The sequence below is a fragment of the Juglans microcarpa x Juglans regia genome, chromosome 6D, assembly GCF_004785595.1.
Source record: "Juglans microcarpa x Juglans regia isolate MS1-56 chromosome 6D, Jm3101_v1.0, whole genome shotgun sequence".
NCBI lineage: Eukaryota > Viridiplantae > Streptophyta > Magnoliopsida > Fagales > Juglandaceae > Juglans > Juglans microcarpa x Juglans regia.
In genome coordinates, this window is record NC_054604.1 from 27,199,960 (window position 1) to 27,212,428 (window position 12,469).

At 38.4% G+C, this 12,469-nt stretch overlaps 2 protein-coding genes across 2 annotated transcripts; both read right to left on the minus strand.

Moving 5' to 3' along the window:
- Nucleotides 1–711: 711 nt before the first annotated feature.
- LOC121235487 (protein FATTY ACID EXPORT 4, chloroplastic) lies at nt 712–4,610 on the minus strand. The gene is made up of 5 exons (XM_041131837.1): nt 4,592–4,610; nt 3,730–4,119; nt 3,570–3,634; nt 1,164–1,251; nt 712–1,034 (listed from the first exon to the last, which is right to left on the minus strand). The coding sequence occupies exons 1-5, from the start codon at nt 4,608–4,610 to the stop codon at nt 925–927; spliced, it is 672 nt and encodes a 223-aa protein (XP_040987771.1). The 3' UTR covers nt 712–924.
- Nucleotides 4,611–5,064: 454 nt separating this feature from the next.
- On the minus strand, nt 5,065–7,017 carry LOC121235048 (probable receptor-like protein kinase At4g10390). Its single transcript, XM_041131261.1, has 2 exons — nt 6,095–7,017; nt 5,065–5,984 (listed from the first exon to the last, which is right to left on the minus strand). The coding sequence occupies exons 1-2, from the start codon at nt 6,510–6,512 to the stop codon at nt 5,251–5,253; spliced, it is 1,152 nt and encodes a 383-aa protein (XP_040987195.1). The 5' UTR covers nt 6,513–7,017; the 3' UTR covers nt 5,065–5,250.
- Nucleotides 7,018–12,469: the final 5,452 nt, after the last annotated feature.

Sequence of the window (12,469 nt, forward strand, 5' to 3'; positions counted from 1 at the left end):
AACTTGTTTCTGAACTCACGGTGGCATAAGCTTTGTTGTCAAAAGAATTAATGAGACATAGGTCTCTTAACTAAGTCAGGGGTAGAAAGAAGGTTAATGTCAACAAATTGATTTCAAGTTAAAGGTTTGAGATTATAGAAGGGAATCTTTCAAAATTTTCAGTAATCCTTTATACTTGCTCCTATTAAGATTTCTATTGATAAATCCAAGGAAGTATAAAGGAGTTAATAATCCTTTATACTTGATAAACTAACTCAAGTTGGTCATGAGCCCATGTCATAAATTTTATAATTTGTGCTTAAGTCACGTAATTGAATGTAGATATTATATGTTGTCTTTTAACCAGGTAATTTCATGCAAGTATTATATTTTGTTGTTTTTAGCACCTAGTTCACAGTTTCTTTTAAACTCAGTTTCTTTTAGATTTTACTAATAAATGAAGATTTTCTCCAAGTGAAACATCTATAAACTTTTAAGAGATTGGAAAGTGAATAAAGAAATTGATTGTTTTTTCCAGTCCTATGATTTACTTCTAACAATCAAATCCCTTGATTTACTCATGCTGTGAACATGAACTATTGATTTCAACAATATTTACCTATAAAAAATTATATAAACTACATATGAAATTATACTTGCACATTCAAATTTGTAAAATAAAAATATGCACAGCGTGTAAGGCATCTTGTTTAGTGGCATTTATATTAGTCATTGTGTAACACTTCCCTTTTGTAAATTACACCATTAAATACACGGTATCACCACCAACAATAAAATATACCTATCAACAAGCAAGCAAAGCCTTGATTGAGTGTGAAAACGTCTGGTCTAAGTCAGAGTTCCAAAAAAACTTCAAAGCACCTTATTAAGTAATGATAGGTGACTTCTGAACAATATTTCATCATCTTCGACACAACTCAATGATCAGTGACTATCTTGTAGATATGCTGAGATAAACACAGCCAACGCACCGATAGAAAGGCCTAACAAAAGGCCCGATGGAATGAGCTTTCGGGTAGATGCCAATCGTATTGCTGAAAGCGAAAAAAGATCAAAAGAAAGAGAAGACAAAGGAAAAGAGAGAAGGCCTCAAGTTAGACTGCACAGGAAAGCTATAATAAATGTATGCAACGAAAAACTTAAACAACATTGAAGCTGCTTACCAAATACAGAAGAGAAAAGGAATGCAGATCCAAACCCAACGGCATCACCAATAGCTTTTGTATCTGGTCCTTGCATAAGAAAGTAAGCCTAGAGGAGATAGAAAAATATTCTGCATTAAAAGCCGAACAGTTTTGGTGGACTGTTGGGGTAATACTGACCTTGCATAAAGGAAATTTCTAATTTGGCAGTACTCAGACAGTTTTTGCATTCTGATTCTTCAGGAATAAAACTAACCCTGATGACCCCCCCCCCCCCCCAAAAAAAAAGAAAAAAAAAAAGAAAAAGAAAACAGATAATGCAGCACTAAGAGATTAGATTTTTTTTTCTTCCTTAAAAAGCATTATCTCCTATCTTCTTTACATCACTGCAAGCTGCAAAACAGACCTGGAATCAACCAAGCTTAGTCATAAATTCTCTAGTTTTATCCTATAAACTCTAACCCACTAAACCTGATTAACCCTGAGCCTTTCCACATCAAACATATCCTTAAAACACAATTATTGAGCTGGCATGAGCAGTACTCCAGACTCCAGTTTTTTCAAAATGGAAATCTCCACCATGCCAAGCGTCTAACAGTCCTAAAAAAAGTTACCTATAAAAAAGAGAGATGTTTGGTTTACAAACCTACAAAAGTAAACTTACAAGCTGATATGGCGTGATGTGGTATATCAAATTGTGAATCTCCTTTTATTGTAAAGTAGATATGATGTCTCACATCGAGCCATATCAGTTTGCAAGTTTACTTTTGTAAGATCCCTTCATAGATCTAACAGTTCTCATTAAAAAGCAGTCCTAAAAAAAGTGTCTACCAGTCCTGCATTATTGCATAAGCACTGGAATAGAGGATCAGCCCAAAATCACAGCAGTCAAACATTTAAAAAAGTAATATAGAGGTTCAGCAATGGAGTTCAGATAATCACAAAGAACAAAAGCCCAATGGACTGAAACAGAGAGTTGTGGGTCCATCACCAAATTTGTCACTTGTTTCACAGAATTTACATGCGAAATTTTAGAAGCGTGTCAGGGCTGTTAGGCAAAGTTCATCATATCAATCTACAGAGCAAAGTAATAATTTTTTTTAATCGGTAAATAAGATTTATTGATCGTAGGAATAGGCAAAATCCCAAGTACACGGGTCATATACAAGAGCAACGCCTAGGAAGTAATAGTAAAAATTCCAATTTTTGAGTCTGACAAATCAGACATGTATAAGCTGATATGGCTCAGCACCCACTAATGGGAACAATAGAAGGCCTAGAAGCAGCTTCACTCCAAACATTAAACTTACAAATCGCCAAATTTCCTCTCTTCCAACAGTTTTAGATTTGGATCACTCAACTTATCCATGAATATGTAAAGGGTTACTGGATAGCAGAGAAGCCTATTCTGTGTACTTGGGGCTGGAGAAACATCTTGGACTTGGGGGAGATGGCTAGACCTTACCTAATGGACTATATTGGGATGGGGAAACATACATGTGTATGTAGATAAGTTATAACTAGCACTCTGAAAGGCCTTTAATGGAGTCGTTTAGAGATTGTGTTATTTTACTGGTTCTATCAGTGCAGAGGCCTCCTCGGTCATATGGACAATAGCTGGTACAGGCTTCCAGCCAGATCAGGTGCGCAAGAGCTACTCCAAGGCTTATTTGGGAGTCCATATAATTCTGAAAGTTTAATACTTAATTTTGGAGCAATACGTAGACTTTTGTGTTAGTTTCCAGGGAGAAAAAGTTAGTTTGAAACCTGACAAATCAGAGCAATTTGAACTACCAGAGAGCTACAATGATACAAGAGTTCCAACTGATGTGGAAACGTATAGGAACAACGCATAGCTAGTATTCTTCTAATGAACAAGACTACTAATGTATGTGTGCGTGTGTGTGTGTGGTGTAGAAAGATTCCAAACATATTAAATTTGGGAGTTTCTTTGCTTTTAAATCTTGTTCCTTACCCTGCTTTTACTAATAAATTTTCTAGGTCCCTCAAATGATTCTAGGATGTTCTGTCAAATTTCTGGGAAAACAACATAGTTTAAATTGGTTTGGTTTTCCAGGGAAACATACGTATATGATAGTTGGCTGTAAGAGAGAGAGTACGCACGCCGCTATAAAAATTGTTTTCAACTTGCAATAATCATTGCTTGAAAAAAAAAAATCATTCTTACATGACTGTCGTTCTTAATGAAATAAGGTTGATTTAACAAGGTTGAGAAAAATCGTTCTTGTTCATACATTTTTCATTGCTTTTTCAATGCCAATTTTGACTTCAATTCGGAAGTCCAATTCATCTCTCTTTTTTTCATAAAAAGAAAAAGATCCATCAAATAGCACGCCAGTGTAGCTAGCACAGCTAATAAACCGACGTTTCAACCGGAGAAAACAGAAGTCGGAATGTCAAACTTACAGAAGCCATTAGAGCTGCCCCAGTAAAACCTCCGAAAAGTGATCCCTTGCTTCCTGATTTTGCATCTGTGGCCCCAGTATGCAAAACAGAAAAGGATTAGATATGAAAAGAGCTTCTGACTCGGAAGCAAAAAAGTTTTGAAAGAAATGGAGGAGTTTACAGGCAAAGAGACCGCCGCCTAGAAGCAGAAATCCATAGGCAGCAGTGGTAGCAGGACCAAGCTCTGCCAGTTGAGAACTGCAGCGAAAGATACTACGGCTGCGGGATTTAGATTTGGTCAACCTCGCAGCAGAGACGAATGAACCGACATGCAGACAACTCTTACTCCAATTTAATGCTCCAGGGCCACATTTGAGTTGAATATGATGCCTATGGAAAGGAACCGAGGCCGGAGCCGGAATGGGTAACAAACAGGACGAGGAGTAAGACATCCTCCACTGACCTCTTCCAGTACCTGCTCGTCTGTGCCCGACATCGTCCTCCGGCGCTTTCAAAAATCGAGTAGTCGAGTGGGCAGTTGGGCTCTCACAGGCCCGCACCCAACCTTCGACTGGACCATGAATTCCAGCAGACTTCAATCATTTTACTGGAAATCATGCGCCGGCAGCCCAATATGGACCAAAAGCCCACAGTTTTTTGAAGAATTTAAAATTTCTAAAATGATACGTGTACAAGAGCTGCACAATTTATTAAAAAAAATAAATAAATAAAAAATATATATAAAAAAATTAATTTTTTAATAATAAATCTTACTATTTTTTAAAAAAATTATAAAACAACTATACCTAACATTACTCAATTGTCACCAAATACTATTACTCACAGAAACAAATTCAAACTACCTACTACATTCTTTATTTATTATACTTAATGGGCATTGCTGGTCAACCTTTTAAATATTAAGGAAAAAAAGAAAACGAAAACAAATAGATGATATATGATTGATTAACACTTTCGTATTAACATAATAAAATACGAATAAAATAAGAATGCAGTATATAAAATAACTCAAAAGCCTGCACCTCTCCCATAACCCTCCATTAATTAGAGAGGATAGTCTTGTTGGAAAATTGAAGGAGATTGAGATCGCTTGCATCCTGTACACCGCATGCACATGCTTTAAATGCCTACTCTTCCTTCTCTCTTTTCTATGAACAAGAATCCTTGCACTTAAAGTGAAATAGATATATAATATTTATTTGGTGTAAAATAAATAGATATTATTTATTTAAGAGTGATTTAGATTCATATAAATTCAGATAAATTAAGATAGTTTGAAAATAATAGAATAAAAATTGAATTATTTATTATATTTTGTGTAAAAATTTAAAAAATTATTTTAAAATTTGAAAAAGTTTGATTATTTATTATATTTTATATAAAAATTTAAAAAAATTATAATAATAAAACGAGAAGAGTTGAAATGAATTTTTATTCGAAAAGGCCAGAAGAATGGCGTGAATGGCCATGGAGGGTGATGGAAAATTCGAATACCAAAGAAAATATCCGATTTCATACAATTAACGAAGAAATATGAAAAAATCATTTTTTTTTCATATAAATATATAATTATTCCTCTCTCGCCTCTTGATCTAACAAATCCAGTTGCAAAGAACTGTGAAAATAATGACCAATTTTTACATTTGTACAGAATCAACTATGTTCAAACATCCCTCATCGATCATGACTTCGGACAAGAGGCAGTAGATTTCTTCATGGAACCAAACTTCTCCGGAGAGATAGAAGAAATACTCTCCTTCACAGTTTGCAAGATGTTGGTAGCTGAAGGTCTGAGGATGGGCGACTGACCGAGGCACATGGCCGAGATGGAAAGCATGGTCTTGGCTTCTTCCAGGTCATAGTTCCCGGTTAGCCGTGGATCCACCATTTCCGCCACCTCCGAAGCTCCCAACGCAGCAACGTTCTTCAGCATGGGGCTCGCTATAGATGTCAGGAACTGCCCCCTTTCCGGGCAGAATGCCTCCATCCCCGTGACGAGTTCCAGAAGGACGACCCCGAAGCTGTAGACATCGTTCTTTTTTGTGGCCATTCCCGTTTTCAGGTAGTGAGGGTCGGTGTAACCGGGAGAACCCAGCATCATGACTTGCTTCCTCCTCGAAGAATATGGAGAAGATGAAGGCGGAAGCACCGTCGAAGAAAACCCCATTTTTGCAGAACCGAAATCGCAGAGCTTGCAGTTGAGATGCTCGTCCAGGAGGATGTTTGAGGCTTTGATGTCGCCGTGAACAATCTGTGGCGTGCATTGTTCGTGCAAATATTGCAGTGCTTGCGCAAGCTGGAAGGCTATTGTCATGCGGTTTCTCCACGAAAGCACATGCGTTTCCCTTTCTGTATCATGGAGCTTTTCTTGCAAGCTTCCTTTGGCCGCATACTCGAGTACCATGGCCCCTTGTTCTGCAAGCATGGATACCAGATCTCAAGAATTAAGATACGCCAAATTTATAGGAAAAATAACGAACTTTTGAATAAAAAAAGAAGGAAGAACAACGGATTAAATCACTCACCTCCGTCGTCACAGTACCCAAGAAGCTTGACGATATTTTCATGGCGAAGACAGAGGAGAATGTCTAGTTCCTGCTTGAACAATTGGTTGAGACGCTCGCTGCCAATGTGAATCTTGATTGCCCCAAGCGCCATGCCCAAACTCGATCCCTGGAGCTGACCCAGATAGACAGTGCTAAAACCTCCGGATCCAATCACCTCGGAGAAGTTCATGGTCAACCTCTCAACCTCGTCCCATGTGAACTTCCTGACGGAATCATAATCCTTCCGCTTTAAATCATCAAGGACGTCGTGCCCATTACCATCAATGATGGCATTTACAGCCCGCTTCTCATCATGTTCCTGATGATCATGATCAGCCAGAATCCCACGCTTGAGTCTGCGTCTAACCTTGAATCTAAAGCACTCGATGAAGGCCATAACAAATTAATTAAGCAAAAAAGAGCAAGAAACACAGTCAGATGATTGTACTGGAGAGAAGATCGATTAACACCCCAAGTGTTGTGGGATTTGATGAACAATTGGGTTTGTCTTTAGTCCTTAATTTCCTGTGGGGGTGATGTTATATATATATAGGAAGGTGTCGGTGCGTGCGTGTATACGTAGTTGGTAGTAGGAGCAAGGATAAAGTAGAAGCGTTGAAGCTTGGTGCGTGGGCTAATGGAAAGAGAAAAGAAAAGAAAAGAAAAGAAAAAGAAAAAGAAAAGGAGAAGGGATGGAGCAATAGCACCAACTTCTGCAGGCAAATTCAGTGTACTGTTTGTATGCGGAGTAGTTGAAGAACCCGTGCGGATGAACCTTCCCTCTTTAGATATGTTTAATATTCCTCAAAGGTGGACGTCGCCGAGGAGGCAGGATCCAACAAGACCTCCGTTTCCGATCTAGATATGAAGCTTCCGAGGCACGCAGATTTTTTAATTTAGAAATGATATTAAATTTCAAATAGACAAGTTACGCACGAATCTAAACTGAATCATATTTTAAAAGATTATAAAAAAATATTATTTTTTATTAATAAAATTCATTTTTTTATAAAATACTTATATAAAACTTATCTAGCTAGCATTACTCTTTTGAATTTCTACATCGGAACAATCATTTAAGTAAAGGAAAATAAATGAAAGAAAATATTCGGTCTCCAACCACCTGGGCCCTGTCTCAAGTCTTTTACACCCTTTTCCCCGCTATATCTCAATTTGCAATTGTAGTCATTTCTTGAAAAAATATAGACCCATGATATTTATTTTTTTTTCGAGAAAAGTGGCTGTATAAAAATATATTACACACGTCTCATTTTCTATATTAATCTGTCCATTTCCGATCAACTAATTGTAGAGAATCTCATTACTCGATTTGAATGTCGATAATCCTATTAGTTTGAATTGAAAGGTCAATACGTGGATTATTATTGTTATTATTATTATTATAAATAATGTCAATAAAAATATTCTCTTAAGAGTAGATAGAATATACATGTCAAAGATAGGAAAAAAAAAAAAAGATCTCGATTGGATACAGAAACGGTTTCATTTTATCTCATCTCAATATTACAATTTTAATTTATTAAATTTGTATACAAAATATAATAAATAATTCAATTTTTTTAAATTTTAAAAAAATAATATTTTATTTAATTTTTAATTTTTATCTAAAATTATCTTATCTCATTTCACTATCTAAACGGAGCTTAAAACATATATGCATTTTGTGACAGTATATAATACATATATTGAAAATGAGACCATAAATATCGAATCTCAAATATTTGGAATGAAATATAATTTTGTTATCATTATTTTTTATTTAATTACTTTTAAAAGAAAAAGTCAAATTGGGATTGTCATTTGCCGGTTGTTTAGTCTCACATGGATTGAAGGAACAGGAGGAATCATATCGAAAAAGAAAATGAATGAGGCATCATTCAGTGGCCCACGCGTTTGATTTTGTTTTTGAATCGATTCTTACGTACATCTCCCTTCCTATAATCTCTTCCCTAAATGATAACACATTTATGAATAACGAAGAATTACCTCCTTCCCTGAGTTTACTATTTGAGAATAAAATTGATATTTATAATTTTAAGGTGTATAATTTTCTCGTATTTTTTTTAAAAAAGTTGGATAAATTTGATACACGCATAAAAAATCATGTTTTTAATAGTGGATTTAACCTTTTTTTAAAAAAGAAATGAATATACGAAACTTGTATACCCTAAGATTATAATTGGAATGAACTTAATACTACTATGATTCCTATTGGGCCACTTCATGGACTTCGGCTACAACTCAGGCCAATAACTTACTCCCCTGAGAGTCCAATTCATCCCAACTATTGAAAGAATAATCGATTGAGAGTCTTCCGAATAAGAAGAGCTATCCAATCGTTTAGATTTGATTAAGCTCTCCATCCCGAGACTTGAATTTCAAATAACAAATAAGCCTACTATCGCATGGTAACGGAAATCTCATAGGCTCTATATATACATATTGCCCAGGTATGTTGGAGATCATCTAATTCATTTGTCTAGAAAATAAGATTCTTATTGTGATCATTGATTTAGGCATCAGAGACGTTATCCAGAACTCCCAAGCCATGTAACTCTTTGGTTGTAGGTGATTATGTGCATGAAGCTATGAAACAGGTCTATAACAGTTGGTGCCATCTATGGGATTTGTCTCTATTTGTCTTACAACCAACTTACTTTTTACATGCCACCACCACTCGATCTCAAGCAACCAGAGACCAAGAGGTGACATCGCAAAACATGGAGGGAAGGCTTGTAGAAATAAAGAGAATAATTAAAAAAATACTATCGAAGTAGACTCATTGCGGAAGGAGAACGAGACCCTCAAGGTGAAAAATGGGCCATTAGGGGAGGACACAACTTCTAGCCAAGTCAACAAGGTCGAGATGGAAGCACATAAATTGGCTGGCCTTCTCAAGAAATTGAGGAAACAAGAAAGCTGCACCATGACTTACGCAGTTTGATGGACAAATACGAAGAGATAGCCAAGAAAATAGGGACAACTTCTTTAGTGGATCAATTGCTGACTAGCATTAATTTGCTGTACAGAGTAGAAATCATGGCAGTACCCCTACCACCAAAATCCAAAGTCCCAGCAATAGACATGTACAAAGGATCTAAAGATCGAGTGGAGCACTTGGAAATCTTCAAAGCCTACATGACACTTCACGGATTCTTCGGAGAAATCACATGTTGGCCGATCCCTTTAACTTTGAAGGGAATGGCCCGAGGGTGGTTTGGAGTGTTGTGGCTGGGATCCATCAACATCTTTGAAGCATTGGGTAAGCAGTTTTTACCCCAATTTATGGCTAGTCGGAGGCAGAGAAGTCTAGTAGCATACCACTGACTGTGAAGCAGAGGGAAGAGGAGAGCCTAAAGATATATCTAGCATGGTTCAATAGGAAGAGAATGACAGCCGACAATAAAGATGAAAAAATTATGTTGGCTGCTTTGTTCGGGAGGATTTGGCCAAGAAGTCCCTTTATGGTCGAGTTGGCGAGGAAGACCCCTTCCACCATGCGAGAATTTATGGACAGGATAGATAATTTCATCAACGCTGAAGATACACCAATCGCCTTGACTGCCAGACTGGAGAAGAGGGAAGAATAAGTGCCCAAAGGGAATTCGAAAAATGAGCGAGATGGAGGATCGAGATCGAAGAGAAACCCACATGAAGGAAGATGAGACACCTGCACAAGCAATCACGTTCATTACTCTAGTGTAAACATGCAAGACAAAGTCAAAGAAGCCAGGCATGGTGTGGAACAGGGGCAGGGGCAACAGACCCAAAAGTACTGCACCTACCACAATACGATTGGCCACAAAACTGAAGATTGCCATACATTGAAACAAAATATTAAGGAGATGAGGGGGAAACAACTAGCTAGAACCCATTGTTGCCCGGATCCCCCCCCCCCTCTCCGGTGTCTGGGAGACAGAAGGCAAGAGGCCAACGGAGTGAAAGCCCAAGAAAAAGAGGCTCGCCAAGAAGAGAAAAAAAGGTCATAAGAACCGCAAGAGCAGAACCCTAGGCAGGACGAAAATCGAAGGAACCCACCCGTACGTGAGATATGGACAATCGTTGGAGGATATGCCGGGGGTGGCCCTACTTCCTCCGGGAGGAAAGCATACACTAGGTGGGCTAGATATGAGCAAGTATACTGCATAAGGAGACCTACCAAGCAACCCCGAGTGCAAGTTTAACCCACAATCTCTTTTGACGGTGATGATTGTCGAGGAGTAGTCTACCCGCATGATGATGTGTTAATAGTAACAATGCTGGTAGCAAATTACACCACATGGAGAATATTGATTGATAACGGGAGTTCTGTGAATGTCCTATTTTGGGACGCATTCACAAGAATGGGAATCAATGTAGACCAACTACGCCTGATGCAAATTACTTTGAAAGGGTTTACAAGGGAATTGGTACAACCCATAAGATCTATCCCGTTACCAGTGTCGGTAGGGATAGATCTCCACCATGCCACTTCCATGATAAAATTCCTGGTGGTAAGAACCCGATCGGTGTATAACGCTATCATTGGCCGACTTACGTTGAATGATTTGAGAGAAATCACCTCCACCTTCCATCCGAAAATGAATTTTTCCACGAGAACGATGATTGGAGACTTTAGGCAAGAAGGAAATCGAGATGAGAGCGGATTTGCAAGTCGTGGTCGGCCAAATCACATGAGAGTATTTGGCGAAAGGACCAAAACTGATCAAGTACCTCCATTAGGTCCAGGAAGGGTGTTGTTGCCTTTAGTACTTTCGAATCGAGTGAATCCCTTGAGTTGAAAACTGGAAAGCCGATCGATTAACATGAGTAGCCTCGGTGAAGTAGAAGGAAACTTTACCATGGGAGGTCACTATGTGGGTTGTTGACACATCGACCGCAGGAAATGAAGTGGTTAAGATAGGAGGTAGTGCATTGGAGTGGGCTGATAATATAATCAAATACCTACGAACAAGAGACCTTCCTACTTCCCACGAGGAAGCGAGGAAAGTCAGAAACATGGCAGCCCGATTCACCATGGTAGACGAGAGGTTATACAAGTGAGATTTTTTGACCCCATTGTTAAGGTGCATATCAAAAGAAGAGGCTAAATTCATCATGAAATAAGTAAATGAAGGAGTGTGTGGAAACCACTCAGGAAATCCCTTGACCCGAAGATCATAAGGGTAGGGTGCTATTGGCCAGATGCCCTAAGAGACACAAAAGAGTTTGTCAAAAGATGCGTTCAATGCCAGCTGCACGTGCCAATCCTGAACACTCCTCCTGAAGAACTGAGATAATCTTCCATTGGGCATTCGCTTAATGGGGTATAGACCTGGTCGACCTTATGCCCCAGAGCAAAGGGGGGACCAAATTCATCATTGTCGCTGTCGATTACTTTACCAAGTGGGTAGAAGCCGAGATGATGATGACAGTGACCGACCAAAATATGACGAGGTTTTTATGGAAAATTGTAGTATGTAGGTTCGAGGTGCCACAGAGCATTATCTCAGACAACGGTAAACAAATTGACTCAGATCATTATCGCAAATGGTGTGTCGAACTCGGGATCAAAATCAAATATTCCTCCCAGGACATCTGCAAGCAAATGGGCAGGTTGAAGCAATCAACAAAATCATTGTTGGACTACTGAAGAAGAAAGTATACGAGAGAAAAGGTGCATGAGCAAATGAGCTTTCTGGGATTTTGTGGGCATAAAGGACAACGGCAAAAACTTCGATGGGCGAAACATTGTTTGTCTTAGCATATAGAAGCGAAGCAATGATACCAGTTGAGGTGGGATTGCCCAGCTACAGAAGGGAAAGCTTCGAGGTCGAAGAATATAACAAGAAGCTGGAAGAGAATCTGTACTAGTTGGAAGAAGTGAGGACGTACATTGAAATAAGAGTGGCAGTTCACAAAAGGAAGACGGAGCAATACTTCAACAAAAGAGTAAGATCGAGGTCCTTTAAAGTGGGTGACCTGGTCCAAAAAGAAACTAGAGTAACTATGGTAGAGAATGGAAAGCTGGGACCCCGATGGAAAGGGCCATACGTCATGGTAGCCAGCTATTGCCTGGGAGAGTATCATCTCAAAGACGTTACCAGTCGTGAACTACCTTATCCTTGGAACGCCAAACACTTAAAAAGATACTACATTTAACCCAGGGTGTATTACATTCAGTACAATAAGTTTGAAAGCATGTGGACACTTTGTCATTGTTATTATTTTGCATATTTATGTCAGTTAATTTAGCTACGAAATATTTTGTTGCATCTAACTCTTATTCCAAGGTTACGCGGTCGAGATATCCTTCAGTTACTCCACTCACTACTCGTTAGAGTTGCACGGTGA